Genomic DNA, 25,820 nt, shown 5'->3' with positions numbered 1-25,820 from the left:
TATTAAGACTCCTAAATCCAGTCTCAAGGCCAAGGACAGGCTGATCAAAACAACTTTTAGTCACAGCTAACACAAAGGAGCCAATGAAAGCAGCTAACAAAAGTTATTCTCAGTATCTCTACTAAAAACACACTCACCCTAGATTCCATTAAAAAAAAAAAAAATTTAAGCTTCGTGTCAATACTGAGAAAAGTTGAAAAGTTGAAAACTTTTGCTATAGCATCTTAAAAACATGCTGCCAACTGTGCGACTGAAAAACACACAGAAGGGTCACAGCAGTCCTACATGGTGCATTTATCCATAGAAAAAAATTATAGCAGCGACACAAAAACCAGAAATACATATTCCGGTAATTTTAGCACTAACTGAGAAAGCGATGAGTCACAAACCAGTCTTTCTTCTGTAGGCTAAAAATATGTCAAAAATAGCTGACAAGTCACAATGGACACATAAGAACTGGTTTTCCACTGGTAATTGAAGATGCTACGGTACAAAATGTTTTAGATGAATAGATGAGAGAAATGGTGCATAGATTTTCCACTGTAGGTTTGAGGTTGCAGAGTTTGTGGAAACACAGAAGCTGAACCATCAACACTTCTCATGCTATAATGCAGTTCTCACAAGGAGTGCCGCCTTATCTCTGTCCTTGTGTCCTCTTTGACCTCCATAACTTACAGTTTACAGATATTTAGTGGAGTATAGTGGAGACAGGAGGCAATTGTAATGTTTAACTTCTTCCTTCAAAACAGACTATTCTGAAATTGTACAAGTATTTACAGATTGTGTTTTTTTTTTTTTCCAAATTATTTACAATTACTCTTTATATAATTATTTTATTTAATATTTTATTATACATTTATTTCCTTTGTTCTATTTATTTTATATTCTATTTTATTGTAATGCAATTTCATTACATTTCATATTTTATTTTAAATATTTATATTTAATTTTGTATATTTTTATTTCATTTTATTTTAGATGTTTTTATTTAATTGAATATTTTATTTCATTTCATTTAATATTTAATTTACCTCCTTTTTTTGAGTGTGTTAATAGCTCACCATCACTGCAGCAATGTCTTCTGGGTTGTCTCCATCCAGATCGAATTTAAATGTCACCATCTTGCTGTTATGGGTCTGTAGTTGACACTCTACAACCCGATCCACTTTATCTGACAGCTGCATGAAGAAAGACACAGGTAGGGAATGATTCGAGAGCATTTATCTGTGAGTATATCACAAAAAGGCAACTGATTTTGAAATCAGTTATCCATTTTTTGAATTAAGACAAGTTTTCCGACTCAGTATTAGCATACTGTAAGGTTAGGAACCACATATGGACAGTTAACTAAGGCTGGCTAATTGACAGATGAGTCACCCCAGTGATGCGTAGACGTGAGCGAGCCCTCTTCCTGAGCAGCTTGGTTCCAGTACGTTTGTTCTGACCTTTCCCGCCTCTCTCCGAAAGACCCTCGTTTCCGTCACTCAAACCAGAGGTGACATCAGAAGCGTAGCTGTTCCGAGAGGAAGGATATAAAACACATGGTGACATTCCGACTTCCTGAATTTCACAGAACTGCACTTATCTAAATCAGGTTGAGCTAATTGAGTAAAAAGCAACAGCATCCTTGTGTACCCTTCTGACCATATGCTACCTTTGCTTTGCCTGCATCTGGCTTCCTACAGAAATGGCCTTCATGGTAAATTGCTCCCCTGAGCTAAATCATTACCATTAATGCATTTACCACTAGGCGATGTGCAGTGTATGTGTGTGTCTCTATGAGTCACACAAAAAAAGAACTGCTCTCCACCAGAGCACTACAGGCACCGTGGGTAAACGTGGCACGATGTTGGTCAGCTGGTGAGTAAGATTACAGCTCTCACAGCTGCGATCAGGTCCACATTTTCTTGACGTCAAAACAAAGGCCACATCCACACACACAGTTGGGGAGGTTTTATTTAAATAACATTTTTGTACAGGACTGATTCTACGTTCATAGCTTAACAGGTTAAGACCAGACTGATGAAGTTGCAGGGCATTTAAAGTGAGCATTTTTAGACAGATATCCCATGTTCAGTTAGTAGAGAGTAGTGTGTATGGACCCTGTTAATCAGAGCTCAGCTTACCTGTCGACAGGAGAGGAAAAGCCACTGGTATTTCCTGACTGGGCCCTCTCTGTGTTTTGGGACACAGCAATGCTCTTTGGGAGGCAAAGGAATACAATTAGCAATGCAAATTGTGTCTCAAATGAGGTAAACCTTATTCAAATGAACATTTTATTTGATCATATAGACACATTATTATGATCATCTTTGTGGCATCAGTCAGAAATGGTCTGAAATCTCACATTTGCACACTGACTTTATATTATTATTTATTATTATTATATATGTACACTACCATTCAAAAGTTTGGGATTGATAGGATTTTTTAAAGAAGTCCCATTGATGCTCTCAAAGGCTGCATTTATGTGATCATAACACAGTAAAACCCGTAATAATGTGAAATATTATTACAAATTAAAATAAGATTTTTCTATTTCAATATACTTTAAACTGTAATTCATTCCTGTGATGCAAAGCTGTATTTTCAGCATCATTACTCCAGTCTTCAGTGTCACATGATCCTTTTATTTTATTATTATCAAGGTTATAACAGTTCTACTGCTTTTTTGTGGAAACTGTGACCATTTTTTTTCAGGGTTCAAATGTCAAAAGAACAGCATTTATTTGAAATAGAAATTTTTTGTAATATTATAAATGCCTTTTTTGTCACTTTTGGGTCAAACCTTTAATTGTTGGTAACCTACCGAGGGGAAACGGAGAGCTGGGATCGCTGCAGCTGGAGTGGGTGGGACTTCAGTGGGTGGAGCTTCAATGGGCGGGGTTTCCACGCGAGGAGCTCCACTGGTTGGTTGTGGAGCTGTGGTGGGTTGGTTTGCCACAGGAACATCTGAAGTTTCCTGAAGCCCAGAGGAACTGAGGTATCCATCCGTCTCACAGTCAGCTGCCATGGTAACCACAATTCAACCAAACAAGTAGAAAATAGTTTGTTAGTACGCAGCTTACCAAAATTACTAAAGTGCATAGAGACGTATTGCATGACCTAGCAAGGCATAAGTGGTTAGTTCCATAAACATAGTCACTACGTTAAGACTGTGTCTAAACAACAAGTTTGACCAGCTAGCAGTTAGGCTTGGGGTAATCAATTAAGTAAGGAATAATTGACCACGGGCCTCTGAATTATTAGAAAAATAATGCACACTCGAGGTGGTGATGCGGCCACGACGCGAATGCGAATCGCTATTGTGAGTAGGATTTTTTCTTGGGCATCTCATCCAATGCCTCTTTTGCAAGTTCAAAAACGTCATTTTAAAGCTGATAATGGAGGCTTGAGCCGTTGATAGCATTCTAATGCAGTTATTAATGAAGTTATTAGAAAGAGAGTGAGAGAGACAGAGACACACAGAGAAAGAGAAAGAAAGAGCGAGAGAGAGAGAGAGGGAGAGAGAGCTTGTGTAAATAAGGCTACCTCTGTGCATCCCTCAACAGTGTTCTACAGCAGCGTCTCTAAACAGCACAGTTATTACCTCGCTAGTGAGAAATGTCATGTGTATTTACTTTCGGAAAATCGTCTGTCATGTTGTTTTTGTTAGTCCTGTAATTTCTGTTATTACAGTTTTACTATGCGAAGTGATATGGAACTGTAATGAGGTCAAGAGAGCTGCATGGAACTACGTTCGCCGTGTGTTTCCCAGAAAATAACTGCACACCTCAGAACATTCGTCAGCCAATCAGATTCAAGCATTCAACAGCCCCGTAGTATAAATTAGACCAATCGACCCTTTTGTAACCCCTGACTTTAAAAAAAAATATATGACCAGTCTTAAAGAAAAAAAAAATGGATGAATAACTTCTTAAGACTAGTGTAAGCAGTTTATGCAACTGGCCACAGGTTTTTTCTATAGTACCTTGAGGTTTTTGTAATATACACTACTGTTTAAAAGTTTCATGTCAGTAAGATTGTCAAAAAGAAGTCTCTTATGCTCACCAAGGCTGCATTTATTTGATAAAAAAATACTGTGAAAACTGCAATATTGTGAACTATTATTACAATAATTTTTTTTTGTTGTTGTTGTTATTATTATTTTAATTACATGTGAAATAACATGATCCCTCAGAAATCATTCTACTATAATGACTTGGTGCTAAGGAAACATTTCTTATTATTATTAATGTTGAAAATAGCTATGTTGCTATTAAGATTTTTTTGTGGAAACCATGACATTTTTTTTCCAGGATTCTTTGATGAATAGAAATGTACAAAACAGCATTTATTTGAAATAGAAATATTTTGTAATATTATCAATTTCTTTACTGTCACTTTTGATCAATTTAATGCATCCTTGCTGAATAAAAATATTAATTTCTTTAAAAGAAAATCTTACTGACCCAGAACTTTTGAATGGTTGTGTATTTGTGTAAACCTAAAATAAAATAATACATACCATGGTCACTTATTGGAGCCAGATTTTGTGTACTGGATAAATAAATTAAATAAATAAAAAAACATACTAAAAAAACATGTACAAATTGGAAAAACTGACAAACATCTGACAAATAATTTTTTCTTCTTTGAATTTAAAGCAGTCAAATGCTGTTTCAAATCATTCTGGCCCAATTTAAGCTTGGACATATATCTAAAGATGTTGTCTATTTTTTTTAACTAATTTAATGTATTCTGTACACGCAAATGGTTCAGTAATGAATATATGCTGACAAACTGTACAATGTAGCAACTGTTTATCCACTAACAAGTAAATCATGTTGGTTTTAAATGTCGTTTGGTCATGATAAACATCTTTAAAGTTTTGGTTGGCCAGGAGAGACATGTGGTTCAATATTCCTGGAACAACATTCCAATCAACCAGTCAAGGAATTTATTTTCACATTTAATAAATAGGTTATTATCACATTTAGGCTTAAAACCTGTGTTAGGACCTTCTACACTCTTCTACATTCTTATTCACCTATGATTTCCCTTTAATTTTAGGGGTAAGTAATGGTTAAGGTTAGGTTACAGGGTTGGTATAAAGTTAGGATTATGCTTCTAGACCATAGTGTTGATTCACAGACATGTCTTACTTGGCCAAATCACATCAACCTTAATTGTGTGGTTTGTGTGTGTGTGTGTGTGTGTGTGTGTGTGTGACAAAGTCATGGAAAAAGACATTTAGCAAGAAATTGAGATCAACAGCAGGTAGGATTTTATAAAATTACAGACCTTTTATAAAAAGAAATTGTAGCCATTGATGTAACTGTCTGTAGCACAGTCTTATCTGTACATATTGTCATGTATGAGTATTGGATTATTGAAAATGGAAAAATGTGGGTGGGACTCGGTTCTACTGTATGTATTGGTTGTTGATTGGATTCTGAGATGTGGGCACTGCACTCAAAAGTGGATGATCTCGAGCTTGCAGGGGTGTAAAGGTCAGTCATGGCTCTTAAAAATATGCATATGCATTGATGAACCGTTCACAAGAAGATCTATAATGTGCATTTAGAAAATAGATAAGGTAGGGCTGTACAGTCCTGCTACTGGAGGGCCACCTTCTTGTAGAGTTCAGCTCTAACTTGCCCCAACACACCTGTCTTGTTATCCTGAAGACCTTGATTAGCTGGTTCAGGTGTGTTTACTGGAGCTAAACTTTGCAGTATAGTGGCCCTCCAGGAGCAGGTTTGGACAGCCCTGAGAAAGGGTGAAGTTCTATTTCATGCTGAATTTAATATACACAAGAGCACACAAACTTACACGTTGCTGATGAGAAGCTGGCGTGACGTATGTTGAAATGCTGCTGCTGGTCTGCGTCTGGCTCCTCGGGTTCAGTGGCAAAGCTGGCGTTAAAGCCAGAGTCCAGAGATTCGTTTGCAGACAGAGAAATGGGGCCTGACACTGTAACAGTGGGCGGAGCTTGAGTAGGGGTGGATACGGGCGTCGCTACATGAAGCTTAAGTGTAGGTGGGTTAGAAACTGAAGGTTCGGCTTCAAGGCTAGATTCGGGTTCCTCCTCAATCACCTCCTCTTGTTGCCGCCTCTGGGCCTCTTCTGCCTGTCGACGGAGCTTTTCTCGTTGGCGCTTGATGACGGTGACACGGTCACGGATGGCTTTGGCCACCAGTTTGTAGTCTGCCTCACAGACGAATCCAAGAACAACCTGAAGGATATGGATTAGTTATCTGTTCAGGAATGGAACAGAAATTAAAAAAATAATGAAATGAATCTCCATCAAATCAAGATTTTCAATCTCACCATCTCCTGAGCCACTTCTTCTGGGACGTCCTTGTAGAGTTCAAACAGGAACTCAATGGCGTTGTTGTCTTTGTATTTGCCATGGAGCTTTTTGGTGTCATCCATTCGAAGCCAGAGTTTAAGGCCAGACTTCACCATGTCATCCTCCTCAGCCAATTCGACATGGACACCATTATTCTCCTGGAAAAAGGTGTGCTCTAACAGGTCCTGGATAGTGTACCTAAACAAAGATAACAAGAAAAAACATAAGATCATATACTTCCTTCTGGGTTTTACAAAAGCGCATCAAGGTTTGGCTGGTTAGCATGATCTAGTTAGCCCCTACTGGTACTGCAGATGTTGTAACTACACCATCTGACTGCAAAAAAAAAAAAAAAAAAAAAAAAAAAAAAAAAAAAAAAATATATATATATATATATATATATATATATATATATATATATATATATATATATATATATATATATATATATATATATATATATATATGAATCCACTAGAAGCAATTGAAAATTAGCTCTGTATTTTTACCAAATATATTTTTTCTTACAAGCGACATGCAAGTGACATATTAATACAGTAACTATCCTAAACTAACTTTTTTAAAGGGTTCTAATTTACAACCAGATTTCCTTGTTGCCAAGACTACAATGTCTTTGTGAAACACATAACAATAAAAAGAGTAAAATCCTAGCATAATAAGGTCTCACATCTTATGGTAGCTGGACTGTCAGGCAAGCACTTTGAGTTCTTAATGTTACTGAGAGTAAGAACGTTCATCCACAAAAATTGGAGTTAATTAAATCAACACTATTAATCATCAGAATTACCTGCTGCTGGATGGAGTGAGTCATTACTAGTGGCTATTGACCAAACGCTTTACATAATTGTTGGATGACATATTACATGGACAATTTTCCAGGCAGAAATGTGTTATGTTGAATTGATTACATGATTATGAAGATATTTTGGGCAGAACAAAAGTGGTGTGATTGAGTGATTTCAAGTGGAGAACAGGTTGGTTACTGGTGGAAACTGTTGGTTACTTTTTTCTAATATATAAGAGTGAAAAAAGCAAACAATTAATATACTTTACATTTCCTTTAATATGTTTCAAGCATCATTGTAAATAAAAATAAATTTCACCCAATATCTGTGTGTACTTCTGTGTGTATTTTTATGTTAGAGTGCCACGCTGTTAGCTTAACAACATGCTAATGCTTAACTTTATTTTGAGTCATGTGTTGTGCTATTTGTGTAACTGCCTAAGTATGTTTCAAATCGGTCACATATATATATATATATATATATATTTCTATTTGTATATATATATATATATTGTGTTGTGCTATTTGTGTAACTGCCTAAGTAGAGTGTTTCAAATCGGTCACATATATATATATATATATATATATTGTGTTTGTGGTTTGTAACCCTAACCATAACTCACTCTAAGCCCTCTGACACCACAGAGCTCATGACAAACAACACAGAGGAGAAAGTTTATGCCCTAGTACCACTAGAAAATCTGAAGTGTTTATGTCGGCTTTTTTGACACTGTTGATTCTGTAACCATGTGTCACCTGATCAATGTAGGGCGGAACAGAAATATCCACCAGTTTAGCTGGGAAATAAAAATAGAGGTGTCCAGGGCTCTCTGAAGAGTTGTCTAAATGTCAAAAGGACAAGAATCTGGGTATTGTTTTTTAATGTTCACACAGTAAAAACCCGTCTGGCAGGTGTTAAAACATTACACTGACTGCTGGGGCACATACACGCCTTTGCAGTTCTTTGGTTACAGATGAACGCCCTTGTAGACATTATAGTTACCTTTCGTCTTTGTTCATCCGGATGCATCCTTCAATGATCTCTTTCAGTTCAGGGACTTTCACTTTGTAAAAACTGTCTGGCTTCATGCCCTGAAAAAGAGCGAGGGACAGGGAGGAGGGAGGTTTGGGGGAGAGGAAAGGGTAAAGGAAGGGAAAATTCACTTTAGATAATGGAACTGTCACAGATGACAATTACATTGATGGACGGCATGGGTGGGGAAAAAAAACAGGAGGGGAGTCAACACTATAATGGGAAAAACAATTTTGTGTGTGTACGTTTGTTAAGTGGGCTGACGGACAAAGAAAAAAAACCCATCCACCCATCTTCACACAAAACTAAGAGATCTCCGCATGTTTAGCATGAATGTTAAGAGATCAGTAGAGCAGGCCAGACCACGTCAAAAGTCACAGGGGCAGAAATCCTGTTTGAAGAGTACAGTACTCTCCAAACTGTAAATACAACAAGTGTGTATGCGATGTTGTATGTACATACTGATGTATTTACATAGTGTTACATTTCTAGGGATTCAAATGAGGAAGTTACAAATCATTTTAACAGTATTTACAGATACAATACACAGATATTTTATTCTGTCACACAAAATATAATTGCATAGCATGCACATATTTTGTCAATATTTGGTCCTCACAAACATAGTAAAATTAGAAATTGTCTACACTGCATGGATCAGGCGTATTAAATATTCATTTAACACTGCTTCATATGCATAAATCTTAAAATACGACATTTAAAGTATGAATAATTTGTGTGAGCCCAAATCAGCTTAAAATGCAAAAACATCTAATCTAATGAATCAATTGGTGCAATATTGGTGCAATAAACAGCACTCCTTTTTCTTGCCTAAGACACATTACGGTAAGAATCTTGTAAATGTATTTTAAAAAATACTGTTATTCACAATGAATCAAATAATGTGCTGAATCAAACAAAATATTTGCAAAAATGCTTTGGACTCCAGTTAAAAAATCCTAAAGATTCACACCTTAAATCCATATAATAGAAAAACAAAGTTGAGAGTGTGTAAATGTAACTCAGTAATGTTACAGACAAGGCTTGCCTGTTCGACCTTCAGCGTTTTATTGTTGTTGAAGCTTCAGTCTCTGTTTGGCTTCATAATGGCTGTATAGACATAAGCTAATCTCAAAAGCATCTTGCCAGGGACATTTTTTACTCATTTCACATGAAAAGAGGTTAACCAATCATGACAAAGATCATTAACATATAGACTTCAAGGTACAGCAAAAACAGCCTGTTTATTTCTTAAAATAAAAACCAATAATGAATATAATACAGACAGCAATGGTAAAATACATGTTCTGGGTTCAAACAATTTAATCTCAATTGATAGAGTCCCTCAGTTTGCAAAAACAATAAAAAATTGTATTTACTACTGCTTATGACTTCTACTACTTAAAACTAATAGAAGTCTATAGGATGACTGGCCATATAAAACTGTAAACAGCTTTTTTATACAGCGCATATTTAGTCAACAGAACACATCACGCCAGTAGTACGTTCAGTCCTTCTGGGCTAAACAGACCATGCCATCAGTGATATCTGTGGGGCATCTAATGACAGGGAACAGATGCCATATTGTGGAAAAACATTGATCACACAAGACGTGCTTTGTGGAACATGGTTTGGTTGCCTGTTTCCACACTCAACTGGATTTTACAAGCCTTGTGAGGACATGTTTTTTTTTTTCCAATTGGGCTTAATAAACACTCAAAAACACACTTATAAAAATGACTTTACTATATTGGATTTGAAATAAAAACGGTTGATAAAAAGGACTGCGCTGTACACTTAAAGATCATAATTTTCTTTTCCATTTAGTTGATGAGAAATCCAGTTCTGGGATTCAAGGAAATGCTCTTTTCACAGTCCATCTACTTTGTTAAGAAGAAAAGCAAAATTAAATCAAGCTCTAATTCTGAGGCAGGTGAAAATCACAAAATTGTGATGCTGAGGACATTTTTGCTGCATTACACCCACTTCAGAACCTACTGATTCAAGGTAAATGTCCTCACCACAGTGATACTTAAAACTTAAGCACATAAAACGAAAACTATAGTGTGTGAAACTATAGTGTGTGAGTCTATGTATGCCATAAATGGTTTTAAACCCCTTACATTATCACTTAAAAGAGTGTTCTTGGCCTGAAATCCTCAAGGAGGAAAGCTATGATGTACCTTCAGTATTCTACCAGCCAGGCCTGGTGCCATACACACGTTGCAAAAGGCATTATGGACAAGATCCATGCTGCTGTAGGACAGAACATTTTTGTGGCAACCTCAATGTTCTGAACTGTCCAGAAAATACAGAGTTGACGTAACCAGGACGCATTGCTATTGCTTGTTCAGATAATAGGCCCATTGATAGTTTAAGATGGAAAGGAAAATAGAAAATACAAAACAAAGGTGCAATTCAGTGTAAAGGGGGTGGGGCGGCCTGAAGTTTTCTTACCCCTGAAAACTGTTTCTGTCCAAGGCACTGGGCAAAACTGATCTCACAGGCTTTCAACAGGGGTTCAGGAGGCAGTTGAAAGGGATTTGTTGAATGATTTTTCACTGGTCAGGCACCTCTTGATGATATCAGGCTTTTGAGGAGACCTCTTGAGACCATGCAGCAAAGAACCAAATGCCCATTTATGTTTGTTTCACACACTGTTAATCAGTTCTTTCTCTTTCCCTTCTGAGAAAACATACTCCTACACCAGCATTAGGTCTCTCAGCCTGTTCAAGCTGGTCTGGTTTACTGGTTTTAGAGGGGTTTGGGGTCAAGCTGAGAGACCAGCTAGATGAGTTAAAGACTAGACTGACCTGACTAAGAGACCAGTTAGGAACCAGATTAAACAAGCTAAAACCAGCAAACCTTTACAGTCCTGCTACAAGAAACATCTGAAATAAAAATGCATCTTCTCTCTTTTTCTCCTTCATCGCGCATGCCTTGCGGAACGATCATTACCTCACATTTACGCAAGAAGCTCAACATTACATCCAGCTGAAAGAGCCACAGCAATTACGTGCTGGTGGCTTGAAACCAGATTTCATCTCTCTGTATAAAGTTTGCTTCTTCAACATTTTTTTTTTTGTTATTTCATTTGAATTTAAACTTTCTGAAAGAAGTGAAAACCCTGAAAAAAAAAGTAATTGCACATGTCTTCTCTATCTGAATCAAAAGTCAATATGAACTCTAGAATTTTGACCAAAACCTTGCACAATCAAATTATCTGGGCTATGCTAAACACGCTAGTTTGTAACACTGCACAATGAGGTTTGATTTGATCACATTAGTTAAAATTAATGTTAACATTAAAGTTATTTTAATGTTAGTTCAATAATGTTGTTAATGTACAGTACTAACAATGATCAAAATGGTTTTATTTATCAAAGTTAATGTTATTTTTTTTATTCTATTCAATGTTAATTCATGTATGTTCATAATACATTCATGTTAATGTATAACTTTAATTGTTAAAATGTAGTAATGTAGAAACTGACATTAACCAAAATGAATAATAAATGCAGTAAAAGTTTTGTTCTGTAAAGGTCTGCATTATCCAAAGTTAACCAACTGAATCTTTTTGTAATTACATTTTACTAATTCACTTCGAACCTTACTATGTCGACAACTGTCTCACTTGAGCTTTCTGCCTAAATAAGGAATATTTTGGTTAAACATCTGATACTTTTTTTGGTGTTTTGTTATGATATTTTTAAATGTTTTGATTTTGTTTTTTGGGTGTACTAGAACAGGCTCTCATACTAGGTTGTTCGAAAAACATATATTTTCCACATATTTTACATTTTTACAACACCTCTCTCCCCAGTCTGGCATGAACGGCTGGAATAGTTCCTGCATCAAATGAAGTCCCGGCTTCTGAAATACGAAATTGGCTGTGATTGGTTAGCTGTGCCAGTCTGTGTTGTGATTGGTTAGCTGGGCCAGTGTGTGTTGTGATTGACAGCACTCTGTGTCTGGTCAGGAAATGTCATGCCCCTTATCATAGCAGCCTGCTGTGAGCTTCAGTTAGCATTCTTAAATATTTCACCTTTTGTGTTTTATGGAAGAAAGAAAGTCAGTTAAATACAGGTTTGTTACTTCCTGATTCAAGCTACTCATTTCATCAGTGCATTACCTAGGAATCGAGCCTGTATCAGTTGAGCTAATGTAGTAAGACCACATGCTTCAGTGTCATCACTGGCTCCGCAAAGACTAACAGACATAATTAACATCTGGACCAGTCTTAATTCTCTCTGTCTGTTTCCCTCTGGTTCTGCATGTCACTCAATCCACTGTGAATACACTGAAGGTCATCCACAGATGAGAAAGACAAATCTTAATACAATCAGATGCACTGGTTCCTTGGAAAAACATTATATTCCATGAAGATTGAATATAATGACATTTCATCAGAGTTTTATCTGTGTTTATGTGTAGGCAGATGAGGATACAGTCTTCCTAGTGTTATGTACCTGGTCTTATTATAGCATGTCTGATATGCAGAGGTGCTACACAATCTTTTGCCCTCCTAACAACATGCACATTAGTAAGTTTGGTCCTAATGCCTCCACAACCTCGTGAGAACAGATCTGTCCCCATGGCAATGCAGGACCCAGCTTCACGTCTAGGAGAGACTAACTGTATTACACTTAATTAGCTGGAGCCGTGACAATGACAGCATTGCATTACTGGTACAAGTGAAATTTACTTTAGATAAACAGAACAACACAGACCGTCGACACATACACACACACATGCACAATATTGCTGATAATATATCGGACATCTATCATTAATCTGAACAAAAATGACCAAGCTTAAATCATGAATATTTGGATTAAAAGAATCTGAATTGTCAAAAAACAATGACTTGCAAGGTGTCAGGGTCTTATGTTTCAGAAATCAGTCACAAGATGTTCACGCTTCCTTTTTAACCGTACAAAAAGTCTTTCAGCAGTTAGAAAGAATGACAAGTTAAGAACTAAATAAGAGACTGCGTTGCCATGGTAATCCTAGAATACAAAGAAAAACCCGTGGCTTAACAACACAAGAATTTTAAGTGCAGGGACCGCGGTTCATAATGTAGCGCTCAAAATAAATGCTGTTCTTTTGAGCTTTCTATTCATCAAAATATCTTGAAAGAAAGTATCATAATTTCCACAAAAAATTAAGCAGCACAACTGTTTTCGACGTTGATATTAATAAAAAATATTTAAGCATTAAGTCAACATATTAGAATGATCATGTGACACTGAAGACTGGAGTAATGACAGCTGAAAATTCAGCTTTACCAAAATGGAATAAATTACATTTTAAAATATGTCAAAATAGAAAAGAGATCTTTTAAATTGTAATAATATTTCACCATATTACCATTTTTACTATATTTTTCTTCAATTAAATGCAGCTTCTTTAAAAAACATTTAAATGCAGACTTCTGAAAGATAAATGTAAACATTCACAAATATACATTTTGTGGGATTGCCTTCACAGCAACGGATATGTATGCCACTACAAGATTTTGCATCAGAAGCAAACCCATGATGTTAAAAAATGGTGCCGTTTTGGAAAAGTGCTAACGTCTCGCTCTGCCTATCCTTATCGCTCAGTGTTCTGGAAAATGGGAATGTGCTCTCCGACCAACCATGTAATTTCTACATGCCAACTTCAAAGCCACAAAGTCCCTCTACTGCATCAGTAACAGCAGGAGGAAAGGTGATGTCTGTTTGTCATGTCAGGTACACAAACGACTGCAAGCATCTAATTCACACTTTCCTTCCTCTTTCCTTATCTTCTGAATCTGATATGGCCTAACCTTGACAGAACACTAATCAGTGATGGAAACAAAACAACTAAAGGAAGGCCGAGTGACCGTAATGTCATAAACACAGGACCATGATGCAGGACATGACAAGATAATGTCCTTGAATGTGTGAAAAAATAAAGAGAGGCCAAAACTGGTGTAAAATGATCATAGCTAATGCTAATAATGCCTAAGAAAGAATAAGAACAACCCAAATAATACTTGAAATAACATTAACATTGAGTTTCAGCTTTGGATTCTCTGTAGTTTATGAAGGACAACTATATTTTAAGATGGAATAAAGGTGTGTTTAAAGGTGTGTTTATGTTTTGCTAGCAAGCTACAAAAATCTGACAGGCATGATTTCAAAGTACTTACAAAACATTGTTTCAGTCTGATTGAAACTGAACTTTTAAAGTATATGTAAACATACTTACTCATGATTAATTTACTCTGGAACCGAATTTGTTATAAAGTGAGTAGCCTATTATTGCACTGTTCATGTGACCTCAATATGGTGGTTATAATGAGAGACCACCCTAAGTAGAATAAAATAGCTTACTCTCTACAACAGAAGTGCACTTTTAAAGGAAAAGATATTGAGATAGGTATAACAAACTGGAAAAGTGTATTTTCAGCATGTGTTGGACATTAAATACATCATAGATGGAACTGATTTGAGGTTTCAGGAAGAGAAAGAGAAAATCAGGCAGTTTTCCAATCAAAATAACTAATCTCCTCTAGGGCTTCTGTATTCAACAATGCTGCTTCTGTTGTTCTAGAACTGTTTAACTGTACAGTTTTTGCTTTGTATATTATTCATGTTAACATTGGCTGATTGGCTGGACTCTTAACGAGCCGCCCCTAGGGAAAAAGTCATCCCTTATGGAAGAGATAATAACCCTGCAACTCAATGCACACCCAAGATTGCGGTTAGCATGCATTGCACATACTGTAAGTACAATGAAATGACACATTTGCAACACTGTAATCAGAAATCAACTTAGACTCTAGGGTTAACCAGGGGGTTGATTAGAGATCTGGGCGAGAGACAAGATCGCCATCTCTAAATAGAATTACAGCTCAAGAGAGATGTGCTAATTGTCCCCTTGTTGCAGAGAAATGTCAACGAGAGCCTTATAAAGGCCTCACATAACCATTAGAAGACTCGTAAAAGCTTAAAGCTGCTTTGAGGGGAGATGGCTAATGAAGTGAGGTGAAAGAGCAGAGATTCGTTATGCGGGGCCATGATGTTTTTTCTCAAGCTTGTAATACTGGTGTGAGGATTGACTTACACTGGTGACTTTGCGGTAGATCTGCGCAGCGTTTTGGCACTCTGAATAAGGGTACTCTGATGTGGTCATCTCCAGGATGCACATGCCAAAGGCATAAACATCCACAGCTTCGTCATATTTCTCCTCGTACATCTCTGGTGCCATGAACTCTGGGGTTCCTGTGTGGAAGCAAAGATCAATGCCAAAAAACAAGCAGTAGCCATTTAGCAGGCACTTTTATCCAAAGCGACATACAGTATACATTTTACAAGAATAATCCTCATGGAGTAACATTGTATAAAGTCTTGCTGAAGGGCACAATGGTGATCCCAGAGCTTTGGTTGGTCCACCAACTGACTGAATGTTAAATGTGACCTCATAAACATGAACAGTACATTTGAAATCCAAGCTGAACTTGAGCCTGAGCTATTGGTTGTGCTTTCCTGATGTCCAATGCAGGTCACACATTCTTTAGTTATTCATGTCACTGATCTCTCCTAATCTGAGAGTGAGCAGATCAGATTTTAAACCATGTCGAGCCAATGCTGAGCTAATGGGCTAATGTGATATATGCACCACCGTATACAGACGAAGTGAGAAATCTGTATCAATCACTTGTTGGGCCATAAATACAGCTGACAGAGTACACAAACAAGGTAAGCCTATAGTAGAGGTAGCTCAGGGCACTGTTTACAGTAACTGTTGTGAAGGTCAAAGAAAGTTCTGCTGGAGTGTTTGAAGAGAAACTGTTGACATTGTAACATCTAAATAAAAAGTTGTGCAATTTTTAACTCACCAATGACACTCTTGGCAAATGAGGCACTCTTGAGAGTAGCTAGGCCCAAATCACCAATCTTAACTGATCCAGTGGGGCCAGTGATGAAGATGTTGTCACATTTAAGGTCTCGGTGGATTATGGGAGGTGTTCGGGTGTGCAGGAAGTGAAGGCCCTTCAGGATCTGATGACTCCAACGCTGGAGAAGCTTCAGCTTCATCTCTTTGAACCTTTTCAGGTACCTACATGGAAACAGGTCAGCATTGGAGTTATAGGCATAGTTTTTGCTAAAATTCTAAGGCAGCATCATGTGTATTCTTCATGAAGGAGGCAATTCCAGAATGCATTATCAGGGTGTTGCACTGTTAGCTCTACAAGCTCTACATAAATCAATTGTGAGTTCAGTCTCCCATTCAGAGCAATATTCCATGTAGACCATGTAGGCAGCTGGCAGTTTGAAAGATCACTAGGCTTGAAAAAAGAGCTGTGGACATTCATTTCAGTCTTTTATTTGTCATTATATGGTGCTCCTGCTATGCATCATTCAACACCATTCTGTGTAACATTATGTCACAAAGTGTGTTGCCATGTGGGATGGAGCCACTGTTAATGAACACTGACATTAGACATTAGAGGGATATATATTTCAACTATGGTGGTGGCATAGTTTTGATCAATTTGGGTTGTTATCCATCAAAGGTTGTGAGTGAGTGTGAGGCAAAAAAAAAAAACTATATACAATATTCATTTTTCCATTTATTGAGCAAGACATTTTTCCAAATTACTGCAATTATTCTATGGTTGGAAACTCTGGATAAAAGTGTCTGTAAAATGACAAAGCAGTTGGGCTTCAGTGTCTCATGTGAGAATCCACAGAATGAACAGTTCATTTACAGGAGAGAACTTTTCCTGTCTTAGTTTGTATAGGAATCCTTAATGGCCACCCCATCTGCAAGTACTTTCGTGGCAATTTTACACAAGTATGCTTGGACTGAACTTACGTCTTCAGTGTCCCTGACGTCATGAGTTCCGTCACAAGGATGATGCACTTCTGTCCTTTCATGGTGGACTTCCAGGAGTCGTAGAAACGGACAATGTTTGGATGCTGTAGGCACTTCAGCATCTCCACCTCTTCACTGAAACGCTGCCGTTCCACTTTAGTCAGCCTTCGGGTCTGTCGAAGAGACACATATTTCAAGTAAATTTAGGGGTTAGCTCATTCATGTTCACACAAGATGGGACACTGAGTCTTGAAAGTGACTTAGTGGCTGGGAATTCAAAACACTTTTTAACCAACATTCATTTCACGACTTTAAGAACAACTGTTGTTATTTAGTCTTTTTTGCCAGTTAGTCCATTTTCTTTGACGTTAACTAGTTCAATACGATCTACCCAAGTAGGTCATGTTCCTGTGTCAGTCTGGCTAGCCCTGGAACAACATTCCTATTAACTAATAATAAAATTTTACAGTTAGGTTAAGGTTTGGGGGTTTGAACAATGTTCTTACAGACCAATAATATTGTTCTCATTTCAGAGGGAGGATAGGGTTAAAATGAGATGGAAGGCATTAAAGCTACTGTATGATTGTTTGATTGAAATATTGTTCCTTGTACAATGCATGGAGCAATTTTGGAGGTCAAAAATTGACATGAAATTATCCATATATTATTATTTTTTTTTTACCTAAACTTCATGGGTCACTTGGGACAGAAGTTTCAGATCAGCACTGCAAAAAAAGTATCAACGGAGAATAAACACAACAGAATTCCCTGACAAATCAAAACACAACTTACTAAATTACTGTTAGCAGCTATTCTGTGCTCTTAAAGTATCAGAAATGCAGTAGACATCATAATGTGCCAAATCCATAAGCTGGCACCCAGTGCATGCAAAAAGAATCATGGAAAATCTGACAGCGCTGTCTTCTTTCATAACTTTGATTTGCAGCTTTGGGCTTTAAAGGCTGAACTGCATAATTTTCTGCAAGAGAAGGAGGTAGTTGACAGAAGTTGTTGGTCAAAACACATGTGGCACCACAGAGTTTGTCTGCATTTCCACATCTGGCTCTCCAGACAGCATAACCTGTCCCACGCATGACATTATGTCAAAGGCACAACCAGATGGTGCCAACAACATGGGGGCCATTTTCAGTCTCGGGCCCCTGAGACAGGTGACAGGTCAACCGGACCGATGACTGCCTCATGCTCATGTTTGTTGGTCTGTAACAAGCAAAAACACACTCAAATGGGGTGTTTTCATCTTTAAAACAGAGTACTGATTGTCCAGAATGAGTTCACGCTTGAATTATGTTTATTGCTTTAGGTAGACAAGCCTACAGTGAGTGCAAACATTTTAAATGCTTAGTGAAAAGGCTCATTTCAGGTGAGTAGGCTAATGAATAACATCTTTCTGATACAACTGAAACACCCTGAATGTGGGGCAAAGACAGTTGGTCATGTAACCAAAGCAGATGAGGACAATCATGACAGGTCTGGATGAAGTTGTTGGGAGTGAGGGGTGAAGAGTACATGAGTGTGTTGAGAGTGCATTAATAAGAGTAATGTGGTAATATGGTACTCCAAGGAAAGTAGAAAAGAAGATTCAGTGTCCTGTATGTTAGACAGAGCTGCTGAGGAATGCTGTTGCATCTGTGACAACGCTATTTCAGGACGTACCCCACTACAGTCCTGGAAAAACAGCTGTGTGAAACTTGCTCTCTCCTTCCCTCAGTTGCTTTCCCTACCCACCCACAATTTCCCTTCAGATAAGCGGTTCTCAACTGACTTTGCTTCATGATAAGTAATCCTCAAGTTGCTTTGCTTCAGGACCAAACTTGCAAATAAAGTAGCATAAAAATTGTGTGTGTGTGTATATATATATATATATATATATATATATATATATATATATATATAAATAAATTCATGAACTGCATAGGTCCAATAATATGTAAAAAAAAAAAAGAAAATTATAATAATAAAATAAAAACTGTCTCGGACAGAAGCCCAGTTCTGGTGGTTAGTGGACTAGTTCTTAGCTGTGGCTGCCAGCGCAATTTAGCACTAAACTAACCACTAATGGAACCACACTCAGAATGACTGCTTTGAGTTTACTAGAGAGGAGACTGACCACTGAATGGGAAATATGAATGGGAGAAATTGCAACACTCAATGTGGAGGCTATAGGAATGCAAGTCTTACTTTTCTGTACATAACTTTTGTACAGTACATACCTTTGTCAGTACAGACCTTTGTACAGTACTTTTGTAGCCCAGTTTCCAAAATTAATGAACTGATGAATAAAACACTACATGACAAGCTACTGTTTGAAACACTGCCATCAAAATTGGACTTAAATTGAATCAAGTCAAGTGCTTGTGAATCTGATTAGATTTAATTGGGAAATCTGTGACCAATACTAACTGTCTAATTTACCTGGAAAAAATGATGCTCATGACGTCAATTCATCAGTTCTTTGTACAGTTTGTCTCACTGGGGTCGTTTTTTCATAACAGCAAAAAATTGTCCTTGATACTTTAATGATCTTATTTGCACATTTATCAGTCTCAAGTGTGGGAAACTCAGCACCACAAGTCAATGCACCTATTAAACACACTCTATGAGCCATTATGCAACACAAAGCCGATGCAAATCAAGAAAAGATCTTAAAATATACTATGAAGTGGGGTTTCCTTACTTCAGCATGTACAAAAATGCATAAACTGGGAATATGTTAAACTAGTTTTTTAACGCAGAACCTGTAATTGTAGTTTATGATGGTGGTTGTGACGTCAAAGCAGACATTTAATGTATTCCAGACACGGGAAACAGCACACACGTGAAATGTGCATTTACAGCACAGTTCATAAACTGGGAAGAATGGAGGACGTGATGCAGTATTGTTTGAGCATGTGTGTGGGTTAGAAAGCCCTCCTCTTTTTAGGAACAAGCGGTGTCAGATCTAAGATACGCTTTTCTCAATACACTCTCAATGGATGCAGTGCTCTTTTAACAGATACACAGAAAACATCATTGACTTCCCACAAATGTGCCTGTGCAGAGAAATAGCATGTTAAATAAAAAGAAAAGATAAGAACTGCTCAGAATTTGATTCTGATTGTTTGGACCAGCGGCATTTAGTAAACTGATATTCAAAGGCTTCAAGGGCAAAAAAGAAATAATTCAAAATAATTCAAAAATAATCCTTGTATATTTGGGCCAGCAACCCCACAGGAAAGAAGATGCACATGCAATGTTTTCACACAATTTTAAGTCTTGTTTTATTGGTAAAGGAAGCACTAACAAGATAATGTCATAAATTGCATTTCAAGCTTGCACAGTGGTCTCATATTTTAAGGAAAGCTAAACATTTTTGTAATTTGAATATATATTAAATGCCTTAAACATAAATGCAAATTATTTTAGTGCCACACTCTTGTTAACATGGAGAAATTCTCTGTCCGGTACATGTATACAAAACAACCGTTACCATCTCTGTGTAAGTACTCATATTGCATGGGTCATCAGACTCCACATCTGCTCTTTGGCCAGTGTATTCTTAGCCTACTCTGGAGAGCAATGAATATTTGGCCCTGTGTGTCAGTCTTACCTAACCGGTGTTAGGGTGTTTATAGACCCTTCACTTTCCTCTGTGGATTTTAATATGACTGAAGGCCAGGATATGAAGATAACATCTATAATGATGAACTAAATAATGGTTAATACCACCAGACATACATTACATAGCAGAATTCAGATAAACTGCTGTCTAGGAGATGATGTTTTTTTCCGCCTACAGGCCGCCATGAAGACTGTCATCACTTACTCATTCTCATGTCATTCCAAACCTGTATAACTTTCCTTTTCCTTTTAGATGCTAATGTTACAGTAGGTGACAACATCACAAATTTATCTGAGGTTGAAATGGGCTACAGGAAACTTCTCAGCTTCCTCTCTGAGGCTGATCTCAGTGTAGGAGTGAAAGCCAAGTACTTCCAAAGATACACGTGGTAATCCATATATTTCCAGGCTCTGATCCACATGGTTGGGTTCAAGAGGAATGGTAACCTGCCAGATGGGTCATCTGAGATCTCACTTGAATCCAGAGGTCGAAAAGAAGAATTGCATGCTGCCTAAACAAGCTGTAAAGCAGGGTCAGAATGACATGGGGCTGAGTAAATGATGACAAAAATGATAATTTGATTGAACTGTTCCTTTAAACCTCCTGTCAGGCCGAAGGAAGCTTGGCATGCTCAAGGAAGCCAGTGGAACGATGGATGATTTCTCCATTACGTAAGAGACGCATCAATCGTGAACTAACAGACCTATTGCCTCACTGGAAGCTTCCTCTCTATCTCCCTCCGCATTATGAAAGGCCAAGGTTTATGGATCACCAAAACAGCATGAACAGCCTCCTGCTGTAATACAAAACAGACTGTCCGGTTAAAATTGACAAGGTGGAAATGAGGTGTAATATCTGCTCATTTCCCACAATGCTGGTGTGTTTGTCTGAACAGAACCAGATCCCAAAAAGCTCACAGATCACAGATTTCACATGATTAAACTGAGGAATGGGTCTGATGCATGTATCTGACATTTACTGGTCAGAAAAAAACATGTTTGAGAACTTACAAAATATAATTACTGAGGCAGGACTGCACAATGCATGAGAAGGTATGGAAAAGAAAAATTGAAAAATTAAATACATTTTTCAATTGGTTTTCCCTTAAGCCAGCAATTAAAGTTAATTTCTTCCTTAAAAGTAAAACTAACTGAAAAATTAATTGAACTATTTAAATCATTTTAATGAAGAAAACTCTGAAAATTGAGTAAAAATAACATAGGCCTAAAAATAAATATAAAACCAAACAATACAAAAATTGAAAATGTCACTTTTAATACCACTTTAATGAGTAAATAAGTAAATAAATAAATTAACAAACATAAGCAATTCCAATATATTTCTTCATTTAATCAAAACATTTTAGACCACTTTAAATTTTGTAAAAAAATAAATTTATTTTTATATTGTATATATACACACACACACACACACACACACACACACACACACACAGTATATCAAACATTATATATATATATATATATATATCAAACATAATATTATGACAATGATGAACTTAAATTTATAGTGCTTATAAACATTACTCAAAATTTGTGAAGAATTTGGATCGTTCGATTAAAATAGCTAATAACGTATATGGTTCATGTGCTGTTTGTATTCCCTTGGCTTTCACAGGAGCTAATAACACATTCTTTATGATCTATTTTCCTCCAGAAGTTTGTGCTTCTAAATGATAGTAAGCTAGTTGTGCTCGAGGTGTTGGTGTGACTCATTCCTCTGTACTAGTCGAGTGTGTACGTCCTGCCGGAGGGCAGGGAGGCCGTCTGCTGGAATGTCTCATTAAAGCAGCATCTCGCTCATAAAGCTCTCAGATCTATAACAGGGAGTGGGGATCCTGCACATCTAGATCTTCTTTATTATAAGATTTCACTGGAGCCTCTGGCAGCACTTGGGCTAGATTACCACATACACCCGGATAACAGCTAAAGTCAGAGCCACCAACAAAGAAACATCCATCAATAGAATGATAGTTCATTTTTATTATAGAAGCATGGAGTAAATCAGCAAACTATGAGATGCTGCACTCTGAGAATAAGGACATAAAGTGTTTGATCATACTTAACGTAAATCAAAGTGTTTTTCTTTGGCAACTGCAGGCTGTTAAATGCCTGGCAGAACCATAAGGGTTTATTGTTTTCCAGCAGTAAAAGGGAACACTTTTTTCATATATTTCAGGCAGCATCTATTTACTACAGTACTGAGGGGCAGTCTTAAGTTAATAAATTAAACTGAGGTGGTTTTTCATGTTTAATACCAAAGAGTATGGATAAATGTAGGTTTTTAGCCTAAAGACTTTTTATTCTGGCCCACAAACAGCAGCCTGGAGCCAGTGAATATGAATATAAGCTGGAAATCATGTTTGACAGACATATAAAATGACTATGTGCCATTTTGTTTTATGTGCCATTTAAATGCATCTTAAATACAGTGCTTTCCAAAATATATTTTTTTCTTTTTATTTTGTGATGGCTTTAAACCAAAAAGAGACAACATTAACTATGAAAACATATTTTATTTAATAAAAAAATTTATTTAATGTAAAATGAAAATGAAACTACGGAGCCCCACACATGGCATGCAGGAAAAAAATAGTAGGCTAAATCGTGTGCTCGATTTACTATTTCATTCCCTCGATTTATAAACTGTGCACACGATTTACTATTTCATTCCCTCGATTTATAAATTGTTTGCACGATTTACTATTTTGTTCCCTAGATTTATAAACTGTGCGCACGATTTACTATTTCGTTCCCTCGATTTATAAACTGTGCGCACGATTTACTATTTCGTTCCCTCGATTTATAAACTGTGCACACGATTTACTATTTCATTCCCCCTGATTTATAAATTGTTTGCACGATTTACTATTTTGTTCCCTAGATTTATAAACTGTGCGCACGATTTACTATATCGTTCCCTCGATTTATAAACTGTGCGCACGATTTACTATTTCATTCCCTCGATTTATAAATTGTTTGCACGATTTACTATTTTGTTCCCTAGATTTATAAACTGTGCGCACGATTTACTATTTCATTCCCTCGATTTATAAACTGTGCACACGATTTACTATTTAGTTCCCTCGAATTAGTAAATTGTGTGAATGATTTAGCAAATTGAGGAAATGAAACAGTAATCGTGTGCACATTTTAGTACATTGACGGAACAAATTAGTAAATCGTGTGCACAATTTATTTATTTTTTCTTGCATGTCATGTGTGGGGCTCTGTAGAAAACCCTGGAGAAAAAAAAATCTGGTTTGCTGGTCCAGACCATCTTTAAAAAAAAAAAGCTTTCTAATTGATCAATTGCATTCTAACCGTAACTGGCTTAAAAAGTAAAACTGACTTTATACTCTTCCAAAAATGTGACCATGGACCACAAAACCAGTCTTAAGTCGCTGGGGTATATTTGTAGCAATAGCCAAAAAAACATTGTATGGGTCAAAATTATCGATTTATTTTTTATGCCAAAAACCATTAGGATATTAAGTAAAGATCATGTTCCATGAAGATATTTTTTAAATTTCCTACTGTAAATATATCAAAACTTAATTTTTGATTAGTAATATGCATTGCTAAGAACTTAATTGGACAAATTTAAAGGCAATTTTCTCAGTATTTAGATTTTTTTGCACACTCGGATTCCATATTTTCAAATAGTTGTATCTCGGCCAAATATTGGCCTGTCCTAACAAACCATCCATCAGCGGAAGGCTTATTTATTCAACTTTCAGATGATGTATAAATCTCAATTTCGAAAAATTGACCCTTATGACTGGTTTTGTGGTCCAGGGTCACATATGTTTAGTCTGTATGATTGTGTTTGTTTTTGTTTTTCTGGGTGTATTATGTAATAAGAAATGTTTATGTTTAGTTACTTCAATGCACTTATGGCAAGAAATGCGGAAGGATTTATGTTGATATTTACCAAACGCTTTCTTTGAAACAAAGGGTGTTTCCAAACTTTTGGAATGCACTGTAGATGACACCACAATAATACACTGATTCACATTTTTAAAAAATCAAATTAGTGCTCAAATTATTGCATGACATGTGGACAACAAATTTCTAAGCAACCACTGAATAATATAATATAAACCATTATGACATAAATCTTTTTTTCTTTTTTTTTACACACATAAAAACACTTCCAAAGATTTAACAGTAACTCTCTCTAATCCCTACGTGTTACTTAATAGAGTTTGAACAAGCGTCACCACATGCACGGCCCACAGTGACAATACCAGGTAATGATATAAATCGGTAACAAATTGACTGAATGACAAATTACTCGCATTCATTTCTAAATCATTTTCCATCACATTATCCATCCACAGAGAATGAACCATGACTCACAGTTCTAATATGCACAAGGCGTGTGCAATAAATCTTACACAGCAATTAAACACTGGCAGTTCAGCTGACGATCCGGGGAAAACACTATATTTTTTTGACGTGACATTCAGCCAAGTATGGTGACCCATACTCAGAATTCGTGCTCTGCATTTAACCCATCCGAAGTGCACACACACAGAGCAGTGAACACACACACACACTGTGAACACACACCCGGAGCAGTGGACATCCATTTTTATGCTGCGGCGCCCGGGGAGCAGTTGGGGGTTCGATGCCTTGCTCAAGGGCACCTAAGTCATGGTATTGAAGGTGGAGAGAGAACTGTACATGCACCCCCCCCGTGTACATGTAAATTACCTCTGTTATTAAGTCAAATTTAAATAACCAAGATCAATGAACATAAAGTGTTTCTGGAAGTTAAACACTGTGTCCATTAAGTATGAGCTTAAACATCATAGCAATCGATTTCATATTCACTTCCGTCAAGCCTCACAGAAGGAGCTGTCGGACACCCCACGGTACAGCTTAACCCAGGCCACACAATGACTGGAAATAACAGCACTAAATGTCAGTGCCGATGTTATGAGACAAAATGACATTCAGATTTAAATGCAATGCCAACAATACAACATACCATTTTATCTTTACATGAGGGATCATAAACTTCAGGTTTATCTCAGTTTGAACTGTCACTAATGTAATCCATATAAATCAAAACACTTTTACTACAGATCACTGATGCACTCAGCTGTTGAAAATGACCTCTTATAACTTATTGTGCTCAAGTCATGTCGGAA

At 36.9% G+C, this 25,820-nt stretch overlaps 1 protein-coding gene across 1 annotated transcript in view; it reads right to left on the bottom strand.

The window, feature by feature from the left end:
• Positions 1–25,820, bottom strand: part of wnk4b (WNK lysine deficient protein kinase 4b) — a 48,574-nt gene that overhangs the window by 9,467 nt on the left and 13,287 nt on the right. The window contains 10 exon segments of the mRNA XM_042728043.1: positions 1,062–1,178; positions 1,378–1,513; positions 2,127–2,200; positions 2,810–3,006; positions 5,815–6,217; positions 6,313–6,532; positions 8,143–8,231; positions 15,268–15,425; positions 16,043–16,263; positions 17,023–17,195. Of these exon segments, the coding sequence (XP_042583977.1) occupies positions 1,062–1,178; positions 1,378–1,513; positions 2,127–2,200; positions 2,810–3,006; positions 5,815–6,217; positions 6,313–6,532; positions 8,143–8,231; positions 15,268–15,425; positions 16,043–16,263; positions 17,023–17,195 (1,788 nt within the window).

The sequence above is a fragment of the Cyprinus carpio genome, chromosome A3 (assembly GCF_018340385.1).
Source record: "Cyprinus carpio isolate SPL01 chromosome A3, ASM1834038v1, whole genome shotgun sequence".
Lineage (NCBI taxonomy): Eukaryota > Metazoa > Chordata > Actinopteri > Cypriniformes > Cyprinidae > Cyprinus > Cyprinus carpio.
Note: the sequence above shows the minus strand (reverse complement) of the source record. Positions and strands in the feature narration are given on the sequence as shown.